The 12,043-nt window shown below is 42.4% G+C and overlaps 1 protein-coding gene across 1 annotated transcript in view; it reads right to left on the bottom strand.

Annotated features, from left to right (window-relative positions):
- The window catches only part of LOC124116403, a 91,944-nt gene extending 80,730 nt beyond the window's left edge, over nucleotides 1–11,214 (bottom strand). The window contains exons 1-3 of the mRNA XM_048385193.1: nucleotides 11,180–11,214; nucleotides 6,659–6,857; nucleotides 2,842–2,895 (exon numbers count right to left, since the gene is read on the bottom strand). Coding sequence (XP_048241150.1) covers nucleotides 2,842–2,895; nucleotides 6,659–6,778 — 174 coding nt within the window. The 5' untranslated portion in view covers nucleotides 6,779–6,857; nucleotides 11,180–11,214. The remainder of the gene's footprint in view (nucleotides 1–2,841; nucleotides 2,896–6,658; nucleotides 6,858–11,179) is intronic.
- Nucleotides 11,215–12,043: the final 829 nt, after the last annotated feature.

The following is a 12,043-nucleotide window of genomic DNA, read 5'->3' as shown; positions in this document are numbered from 1 at the left end:
AATTGCAAAATTGTGTCAATATTGTCATGTGGCAGTAGATTTTGGTAAATGGCATAAAATGACTGAGGTGGTCAAAGCTTTGGTTGTTGCCTTGGCAGCAAGTGAATTAGAGTTACCTACCCTGCTTGTGTATCAATCAACACAACAGACTTGGACGAGAAAGAGAAGGGAGAGATTTCAAATTAAAGGAATTGGAATTAAAAGAAGAACTAATTTCCTTCAAAATTAAAAAAAATTACTTTGTGACATGAAATGTTTTCTAAAAAAGAAAGTTGATAAATATTTTGGTACTTTGAGAAGGTTGCAACAAATTTGGCCACAAGAGCAAAACAGACTTGTTCATTTTGTGATGTGACAGCTTCTGGAAAGGTGGGCGTGCCTTTATAAGAATGACAGTAGGGTGATTCAAGGTCTTCTACAACATGACTTGCATCACATCTACCTGCCTTTATGATCAGGACTTAAAGCTTTGAGGTGGAGGCGTGAGGTGAAATGGGATTTAACGTCGAGTCCAATATTATTGCACTTGTATAGTGACATGCATGCACGTGTGTGGCTGCTTTTACTTGTCCGAACAGATGCCAATTTATAGTGCTAGCCCACTGAGACACCATGCAACAGTTTAACATGAATACCCCACTCAGACACAGCTAGTATTCAAACTCAGAGCCGACCAGTCCTTGTTTTAGCCCCTTAATGCCGAGCACCAGGCAGGGTTACAACAAGTACCATCTTTTAACGTCTTTTAGTATGATGCAGCCGGGGATTGAACCCCAATCCTTCCGCTTTCCAGTCAGAGTACCAGGCCCCACTACCAGGCCCCACCACCAGGCCCCACTACCAGGCCCCACCACCAGGCCCCACTACCACGCCCCAATACCAGGCCCCACCACCAGGCCCCACTACCACGCCCCACTACCAGGCCCCACTACCAAACCCCACTACCAAACCCCACTACCAAACTCCACCACCAGGCCCCACCACCAGGCCCCACTACCACGCCCCACCACCAGGCCCCACTACCAAACCCCACTACCAGGCCCCACCACCAGGCCCCACCACCAGGCCCCACCACCAGGCCCGACTACCAAACCCCACTACCAGGCCCGACTACCAAACCCCACTACCAGGCCCCACTACCAAACTCCACCACCAGGCCCCACCACCAGGACCCACTACCAGGCCCAACTACCAGGCCCAACTACCATGCCCCAATACCAGGCCCCACTATCAGGCCCCACTTCCAGGCCCCACTACCAGGCGCCACTACCAGGCCCCACTACCAGGCCCCACCACCAGGCCCCACTACCAGGCCCGACTAACAAACCTGACTACCAGGCCCGACTCCCAGGCCCGACTACCAAACCCCACTACCAGGCCCCACCACCAGGCCCCACCACCAGGCCCCACTACTAGGCCCGACTACCAGCCCCGACTACCAAACCCCACTACCAGGCCCCACTACCAGGCCCCACGATCAGGCCCCACTACCAAAACCCCACTACCAGGCCCCACTACCAGGCCCCACTACCAGGCCCCACTACCAAACCCCACTACCAGGCCCCACTACCAGGCCCCACTATCAGGCCCCACTACCAGGCCCCACTACCAAACCCCACTACCAGGCCCCACTACCAGGCCCCACTATCAGGCCCCACTACCAGGCCCCACTACCAAACCCCACTACCAGGCCCCACTACCAGGCCCCACTACCACGCCCCAATACCAGGCCCCACTACCAGGCCCAACTATCAAACTAGGAACATACTGATATGAAGAAGACTTACCTCCAACTTTGGGGCGCTATATGTTTGTTCACTGATATTAGACAAATAGTCGTCCTTGAAAAAACAAATTATTAAAAAATTATTAAAGTTCAAACCTGATTGCTTGTCTCCTTCAGGTTGATCAAATCAGTTCATCTAACCAGTTGATTAAACCGGTTAATAACACCAGCAGATTACACCGGTTGATTAAACCGGTTGATTAAACCAGTTGATTAAAACATTTGATTAAGCCAATTGATCAAGCCTGTTGATCAGCATCAAACCAGAAACCATTACATATGTTTGATGTTGTAGGACGCATTAAGTAGTGCTAATATTTATGGACATGATGCCTGCATTCATAATTACCTATATTGGGGGGTTTTTTTAAATACTTTTTGCTACAATTGTGCTACCTATAACTTGAGAACTACCACATTGATTCTGTCCAAATGTAAGGAACACTTTTTATACTGATTGGAGAGATGAAGTGCAAAGTTTGATTTTAATATGTGTATTTTATGAAACAACATGATTTTTTACGTGTTTTGAACTCAGAATGTATTTTTAATTCAACAATTGTGCTACCTATAACTTGAGGACTACCACATGGATTCTGTCCAAATTTAAGGAACACTTTCTATCCTAATAGGAGAGGTGCAGTGCAAAGGTTGATTTTGATATTTTCTGAAAAAACAACATTGGCTAAAGATCATTGTCCTAACGTTGGCTAAAGATTACAGTAATTAACATGATTAATGTTGGGTGAACGTTGCTACAACGTTGGCAAGGAAACGTTGGCCCAACGCTGGCCCAGCCAACGTTGGCCTAACGAAAGTGATAACATTGGCCCAACATAGGCCAAATGTGCTATCTGGGCCACCACCAAACCCTTCTTCAAACACTACTATCAAACCCTATTACCAAACCACGATACCAAACCCTACCACCAAACCCTTCTTCAAAACCTATTACCAAACCCCACTACCAAACCCTATTACCAAGCCCCACTACCAAACCCTACTACCAAACCCAACCACCAAACAAGGAATAAACAGATATGAAGACAACTTACCTCAAGCCTTGGGGCGCCATATGTATGTTCACTGACGTTGGTCAAATAGTCATCCTTGAAAAAACAAATTGAAAAAGATAATTATTGAAGTACACACCTGAATGCTAGTCTTCTTCAGGTTGATCTAACCAGTTGATCTAACCAGCAGGTGAAACCAGCTGATATAAACAGTTGATCAAACCAGCTGATATAAACAGTTGATCTAACCAGTTGATCAAACCAGCAGATGAAACCAGCTGATATAAACCGTTGATCAAACCAGCTGATTTAAACAGTTGATCAAACCAGCTGATATAAACAATTGATCTAACCAGTTGATCAAACCAGCAGATGAAACCAGCTGATATAAACCGTTGATCAAACCAGTTGATTTAAACAGTTGATCAAACCAGCTGATATAAACAGTTGATCTAACCAGTTGATCAAACCAGCAGATGAAACCAGCTGATATAAATAGTTGATCAAACCAGCTGATATAAACAGTTGATCTAACCAGTTGATCAAACCAGCAGATGAGACCAGTTGATTACACCAGCTGATAACACTAGTTGATTAAAGCAATTGATCAAACCAGCTGATATAAACAATTGATCTAACCAGTTGATCAAACCAGCAGATGAGACCAGTTGATTACACCAGCTGATAACACTAGTTGATTAAAGCAGTTGATCAAACCAGCTGATATAAACAGTTGATCTAACCAGTTGATCAAACCAGCAGATGAAACCAGCTGATATAAACAGTTGATCAAACCAGCTGATATAAACAGTTGATCTAACCAGTTGATCAAACCAGCAGATGAAACCAGCTGATATAAACAGTTGATCAAACCAGCTGATATAAACAGTTGATCAAACCAGCTGATATAAACAGTTGATCTAACCAGTTGATCTAACCAGTTGATCAAACCAGCAGATGAAACCAGCTGATATAAACAGTTGATCAAACCAGCTGATATAAACAGTTGATCAAACCAGCTGATATAAACAGTTGATCTAACCAGTTGATCAAACCAGCAGATGAGACCAGTTGATTACACCAGCTGATAACGCTAGTTGATTAAAGCGGTTGATCAAAGCAGCTGATATAAACAGTTGATCTAACCAGTTGATCAAACCAGCAGATTTTCAAATGACCTTTTTCTTTACATTTGACTCTTAATATTGCATACTTTTGACCGTATTTCAACTGTATATTTTAATCAGCGTCTGTTTGTTTTGTATTTGACCTTTATTAGTAACATTTAATACCGTATGCATAATATTTGACTTTTATTCCATACTTTTGTCCTTTTTCCCATACATATTTGTACGCAAGCTACTGAAACTAAATTGGGTCAAAGTGATTTTTGTGTTTTTGGCTGATATTTCCCAAACTCCAACCCCTCAGAAAATTCCCCAACCCGTCAGAATATCCCTACCCCTCCTAATATCCATACCCCTTCAGAATAAACCTACCCCTCAGAATATCAACACCTATGAATATCCCCACCCCTCCAGAATATCCCTACCCCTTCAGAATATCCTCAATACCTCAGAATATCACCTACCCTTCAGAATATCCCTACACCCCAGAATAATATCCCCACCCCATAAGAATATCCCCACCCCCACAAAATATCCTCAATTCCTCAATATACCCACCCATTCAGAATTTTCCCCCTCCCCTCAGAATATCCCAAACCCTCCAGAATATCCCCACCCCCTCATAATATCCCCACCCCTTAGAATATCCCTTCCCCTTAGAATATCCCCATTTATTCAGAATACCCCCGCCCCCTCGGAATATTCCCGCTCCCCTCAGAATATCCCCACCCCTTCATAATATCCCCATTCATTCAGGATATCCCCATCCCCTCAAAATATTCCAACTCCCCTCAGAATATCCCCATCAATTCAGAATATCCCCACCCCTTCAGAATATTCCCACTCCCCTCAGGATATCCCCACCCCCTCAGAATATTCCCACTTCCCTCAGAATATCCCCACCCCCTCAGAATATCCCCATCCATTCAGAATATCCCTACCCCCTCAGAATATTCCCACTCCCCTCAGAATATCCCCACCCCCTCAGAATATCCCCACTCCCCTCAGAATATCCCCACCCCCTCAGAATATCCCCATCCATTCAGAATATCCCTACCCCCTCAGAATATTCCCACTTCCCTCAGAATATCCCTTCCTGTCAGAATATCCCCACCCCTCCAGAATAGCCTTAACACCTCAGACTAAACTCCACCCCTCACAGTATCCCAACCCCTCTGAATATCCCCCACCTCATCAGAATATCCCCACCCTTCTCCAAAATATTCCCACCCCTTCAGAATATACCCCCAACCTGAGAATATACCCACCCTATCAGAGTATCCCCACCCAAACAGAGTATCCCTACCCCATCAGAATATTCACCTAACCCTCAGAATATCAAATGGCCTGGCCCTTAGTAAAAGTAGGACACGTAAAAATATCAAATATTAAAGAAAGCTGACATCGACATACAAGAACGTGAGGATATTCCTGCTGCTTCTACACCATGTTTTACTCCTTGCAATATGTGGTCCATCTCATCTTCCTGAGGCAAGGGAGTTAACTGACTGTAAAAGTAGTTTCTACCCTTGCCGAACTAGGCTGGAATTTCTGGTCTCGACCAAAGCGCCACCAGTGGAAATTACCAGTTATGTCCCTTCTAAGTCCCTCCTATTGACTAATCAGATTCTACCTCAGATATCACTTGCATTTGCTTTGAACTAAATGGCTGTGCCGGGTCAAGAAGATCTGATTGATAATCAAAATCTATATTGTGATAAAATGCACCAAATCTGGATTAAAAACAAGAAAAGATTTGGAAAATATCTGTTGTCATCTAGTTGGCAGTACACATGCTTTCCAAGTCCTGCAATTGACCAAAATCTGCACAGCAGTTTGCAAACCAGGAAGGATTTTGTTATGCATTTTTATTGGACAATGCATAGACTCACTAGTCCAGCCAAAATATAACTCCATAATTCTAGTTCTGCAAGGGTGGAAACTGGACTTTCATAGTCAGTTAACTCCCTTGCCTCAGGAAGATGGGTCAATCGATAAATCCATGCAAGTGTTGGACAGTTTGTATTGTGCCAGAGCATAGTCAGCGAACTGTTCAGTCATGTTTACAACCAGACTGAGTGAGTGAGTAGGGACTATCATGCAGGCTTCACACATTTACCACTTTGATAAAACCCAAGAGCACGGGTGTGGAGCTGACAAGCCAAGAAACATAATCGAGTCGAACAGGTATTCAAGCCCATGATCAGAGGTTACTGGTGAGCCTAAGGGATGCAACTCTGCACAGCGAATTGCAGCACCTTAGAAAGCCACTAAGACACAAGGTTATTAAACTTATTACTCACCAAGCATCATTCTCAGGATGAGACTGTATTTATAACCAAGCATCAGCATATCCAGGAAGAGCAAAGGGGGGTAACACTGCACAGTAAAATTGCAGCTATTTTAACATCATGGCCAAATGTGCCCCCTGCCTGCAAGAGCAATTTTCTTTATATCTAGGGTGCGATATTAGTATGTGGGGTCACAGGCTGCCTATTCTGCAGAGTTCTGTCCCCTTGACGTGCCAGGAGCTTATCATCATGGGTTTGAATCCAAGATACCCCTGATCATGTTTCTAGGATTGCAAGGTCGTGGGTTTCATTAAAGTGGTAAATGTTATGCCATCATCACTTCGTTGTTTCCACCTACATCAAGTTGACACACCCGATATAACTAAAACGAGGCGCTGAACCAACTCACTCAATCCCTAGTGTGTTAGAACGTGGCGGTACCTGCAGTTCATCTATATTAACTTTGGCCTTCTCCATCAATGACTCGTCCATCAAAATCGACGAGGATATATCCTGTTTCGCCACTTTCTTCTTCTTCGCAATTGGTGCCCGCTTCTTCATGGTTGATGTTGATGTTGATGTTGATGTTGACGTTGATGTTGCGCTAGCTGGTTTCTGTGTCTTGCAGCTCTGCTTCTTGCTAGATGATCAAAAGAGAATCTCAAGTTACTTGGTTTGATAATAAATAATAAACAAGAACAACATTTGTTTGTTTAACTGTCAATCCAGTGATTGACATCATGAATGTCAATCTACCCAAACTTGGAAACTTGGTTTGGTAATGAACAATACTGACTGACTGAGTATGGTTTTACACCGCTTTTAGCAATATTGCCGCAATATCACGGCGGGGGACACCAGAAATCGAACCCGGGTCTTCGGCGTGACGAGCGAACGCTTTAACCACTAGGCTACCCGACCGCCCCTCTAATGAACAATAAAGAAATAACATTTGTTTGTTTGTTTACCTGTCAATCCAGTGATTGACAGTCATCAGGCAAAATCAATCTACGCAAACTTGGAAACTTGGTTTGATCATAAATAATAAACAAATAACATTTCTTTGTTTGTTTGTTTGTTCATCGAGTGATTGACATCATGAGTATTGATGTACACAATTGGCATATGACACGCATCAACCCGATCCCGTTAGTTGCCTCTTATGAAAAGCATTGGTTGCTAAATCCAAATTCTAACACAAAATCACAGGACACCAGAAGAAGCAACTTTGATTTATTATGAGCTGCTTATTGTTGAATTGATGACAAGTGTTCCTGGCTCATCTCCTAGCTGGTCCAGCTGTACTCACTGAACAAAATGATGATTTTGCAAAATGTGGGGTTGGTGAAGACAGCAATGTTGACCCGTTTATTATTCAGGTCATTGAATTCACTAAATATGAAGATGGATAAAAATATTCTCCTTGTGCACAAATTGCAAGGTGTACACTTAATATGTTTTTTCGGTTGCCATGTGGCACACTTAGCAGAAACACATTCCATTCCAACCAAGTCGAAGATCGACCAGTGAAAACAAACACAAGAAGATCAGCACAGCTAGCAATGTCCACAATCTTCACGTTTGGGTTTACACTCATTGTTAATCCTAAAGACTTAAACCGAAGGACAAATATCATTTTAGGCCAAGGAAAATACTTTGGTTTCAGGTAACGTGACCCAAATGTTTTTATCACCGAAAGAAACAGCCTTCTAGAACCAATATTTTACATCTGGAAAACAATAGGATAATTCCTCATATTATCATTACTGTAGGTTGCTGGGACCTAAAGCTTGCAATATTAGGCATTGTTTTGTAGATACAATGAGGCTGATGCCTCGTCGTTTCCAACAAGAGTCTGTTCCGTTTACAATGGATTTTATAACTTTATTATTTGGATTGATTGAGTATGGTTTTACGCTGCGTTTGGCAATATTCCAGCAATATCACGGCGGGGGACACCACAAATGGGCTTCACACATTGTACCCATGTCCGGAATCGAACCCGGGTCTTCGGCGTGACGAGCGAACACTTTAACCACTAGGCTACCCGACCGCCCCTTCTTATTTAGAAAGTTAATCATGTAAAATTTAATTTAATAGTGTGTATTTTTGTTGTTGTTTTATTTTTCAAAGCCATTAATTGATGAAGCACTCCAACAAATAGAAATATATAGAAATACAGTATTTGTTATTGGATATCCTGATTATGACTTTTGCCTCCTTATGTATAAGTATATTGTAGCTGTTCTGAAAGTAGATTGGTTCCATATTGATAACACAAAACAATGACTGAGTGTGTGAGTGAGTGAGTGAGTGAGTGAGTTTGGTTTTTTTAACGCCGCTTTTAACAGTATTCCAGTTATATCATGGCTTGTCAACTTAATGTGGGAGGAAAGCCCGAAGTGATGCAGGTCTCGGACGTTTACCACTTCGGTGAAACCCACGAGCACAGTGCTGACAAACCTAGAAACATAATCGGGGCGAACCGGGATCTTTTTATTCTTGCATAGTGCAACAAATAATGGTCTGTAAGAAAATCCCAGTGTAATTTATTTGTACCAGCTGTGTTTACCGAGAGTTGTTGGGCTTAAAAAAAATATAGTACTTTTGAAAATATAGTAAGGGCAGGCAGTTTTGGGGGGTTTTTTTTTGCTTGTTCAAACTAGAATGTAACCAAATAAACAGTTGTGTACCATCAGCCTTGGAAAGGGCCTCCCTACATAAACAAGCATACAAACTCCTTTTGCTGCCATGACCATAACACGAGACGTGCAGTAAAGCAGTACGCATGTAAAGGGAAGTAACTGTGTGCTATATTGGATCACATAGTTTTTAAGGATTTGGATTTTTTTATCTTTTTTAAAAATGGAAATAAAAACAAAACGCGGTAGACTTTATGATGATGCAGGTGATGCCCGAGAAACAAGACTATTACAATTTTCAGCCCTAAATTGGTTCCCCACATGGGAACAATGTGTGAAGCCCATTTCTGGTGTCCCCTGCCGTGATATTGCTGAAAGTGGCGTAAAAGCATTTTTACTTACTCACTCTTAAATTTGGATGCCAAGACAAATTGAATGGTATGCCGGATGCCGAGGTCAGGGGTTGGGACCCTCTCAGGTTGCACAGGTTTATGCATTGATATCCATAGCTGCCCAAGACAGATAATCTCTTACTTTGTGTGAGTTCACTGGAGAATGAACTTTCATAGAGTGAGGGCCAAACTGTTTGAACGTCAGAGCTTGCGAAAGTCACTTCTTATAATTTTTTGCACTATTTTGTACCTCAAAGGATCTAGATCTGTACGCAATATTTAGTACGTGTGACTTCATGTTTACACAGACAGTTATACAACAAGCAGCTGTATCGCGGAATGAAATAGTTCCTGAAAACGAGACGTGGCATGAACGTATGTATGCTCAACATGCTCTACAGGAACAACGTCTGTAGTTTCTTTACAACAAATGTATTCAAATTATTTCCTCGTAAGATAATAAATGTCTGTTAAGAACTACCTCAGAAAACCAGTCACAATGACAGAGTGTCGTAATGCATTTACATCAAGTACAAGACATGAAAATGGCCGACAGGACAGGAGAGATCTCTAAAGTTGTTAATGAACCTGTGGGGGTTACATGTTTAAGTCATCATTGATCAACTAGGCGATCATTGAAAGGTGATTAAAGATGTGTCAATTAGACACCAAGATAAATTCAAAAAATTCATGTAGACTGTCACGGTCAGCCTAGACACGGATCAAGTCGATACTCGATAGTTTGGATGTGCATTTCTTCGTTTTGTCCACTCCGAGTTCAGTCGTAGCGAAGCTTTTTGTAAACAATCATGCAGTCAAACTCTCTGACGTTGTTCAACATATGCTGAAATGCTGAGTTTAAGATTAAAGGGTCTGAATGATCAGAAAGAACGCTTCTGTATGTATTCGTGCTAGGGAATTCCAAGGGGTTTCCCCAGGAATGTGGAAGTAGTACGTCAGTGTTTACATCATTTCAAGAACATGGTCTTGTGAAAAACCTATTAACGTCAATCTCGCCGTCATGTGACTGACCCCTCATCCAATGGAAAAGATGTATGTCACTTCAAATTAAAAAATTATTATAATTGTTTACTTTTTTTCGCTTACTCATACTACAGTATGATTGTGGATTCTGGGTTAGAATAGGTCCGAGGCAACCTATGCTGGTCATAAGCGGCGACCAAGTGGATCTGGCGGTCAGACTTGGTGACTTGGTCAATAGGGTTGATTATTGTTCACAATATCCTGTGTTGTCTGGTCCAGATTCAGTTAATTACAGACTGCCATCAAAAAGCTGGAATATTGCTGAGTGTGGCGTTAATCAACAGATGTGTCAGGAGGCTAATTTAAGAACACAGTACGCAAATGAGCCACAATTTCCTTCAAATTAATATTTTCTGGTTCATAATTGCTACTAATATATTTTTTCAGTTGAAATATTTCTTCTAAAACCTAACAGATATGTGTGTGTGTGTGTGTGCGTGCATGCGTGCGTGCGTGCGTGTGTGTGTGTGTGTGTGTGTTTTATGTTAAGAACACGCTTGAGTTGAGACTCAAATATCTGTTTTGTTTAGTAAGGGACGTCAAATTGGACCCTTGCCGCTTGGGAGATATTACAGTGGACCCTATGGGTGCAAATGCGACATTCTGTGGGTGATGTACAGAGCGATCTTATTCCACATGACGAATAATCCAGTATCCATACATAGAATGCCGCACATTTAGCGTCGACTATGTTGTACAGAAATCCTAGCCTTCCCTGTTGCGCTTAATTTGGCTGCTATCGATTGGTGCGTTTCTTTCTTCATATTAACTCACGTTTCCTATAATTAATGATTTCCTCGACACCATCGTGCTTTGATTGCAATTTGATAGCCTGATGCTACTGTCAGCGTATTTCTCACCTTTAACTGTGATAAAACTCTTACCTGGAATGTTTACCTGTGACCACCTGTCCGCCTGCTTGCAGCTGTTTACTGTGTTGGTAGGAAGTGACGCGTTTTAAAGCTGGTTCTCGCATTGCGCAGCGCAAGGAATCACTATACCTAGAGACGAAGCCTAGCCACAGTACATCTCACCATTCATTTCAGCTGGGAACAAGAAAAGGTTGATACGAGAATCAACACGGCGGCAAATCAAGCCTCAGTTCGTTAAATTAAATTGATTCCGTGTTTTACAACTTACACCATGTTTTGGACATGTTATTACCTCCCTTACTGAATTCGACAAACACGGTCTTTCCACAGCACAGCTTATTATGCCGGAATGGGGCCAAGCCGCAATCTGTATGTAATGAACCGATATGTTACTCTCTGATTATTGCGGTAAGCTTTCAAACAACTGTGAGTGAGTGAGTGAGTTTGGTTTTACGCTGCTTTTAGCAATATTCCAGCAATATCACGGCTGGGGTCACCAGAAATGGGCTTCACACATTGTACCCATGTCGGGAATCGAACCCGGGTCTTCTGCGTGACGAGCGAACGCTTTAACCACTAGGCTACCCGACCGCCCCCAAACAACTGTGATACATATAAGGGTTTAAATAAAACTAAAACAGAACAGACTGTTGAATAACTACACAAGACGTACATATAGCGTCCCTGTTTTAAGAAGAAATAAACGAGACAATAGAAAACAGTCATAGGATATCGGGGAAGACATCGTTGATTCCAGTCTGGTATGTTCGCCGCGTGTAATATACCGTATTCGACGTAATGAGCGCCCAGGGCGCTCTCAAAATTAGAAATAGGGGGCTCTTATTAGAATATTATTTAGGTGAAAAAAACAGAGTT

Source organism: Haliotis rufescens, unplaced genomic scaffold, assembly GCF_023055435.1.
Source record: "Haliotis rufescens isolate VD_foot unplaced genomic scaffold, xgHalRufe1.0.p SCAF_55, whole genome shotgun sequence".
NCBI lineage: Eukaryota > Metazoa > Mollusca > Gastropoda > Lepetellida > Haliotidae > Haliotis > Haliotis rufescens.
The sequence above is the reverse complement of the archived record's forward strand: the minus strand, read 5'-3'. Positions and strand labels throughout refer to the sequence as shown.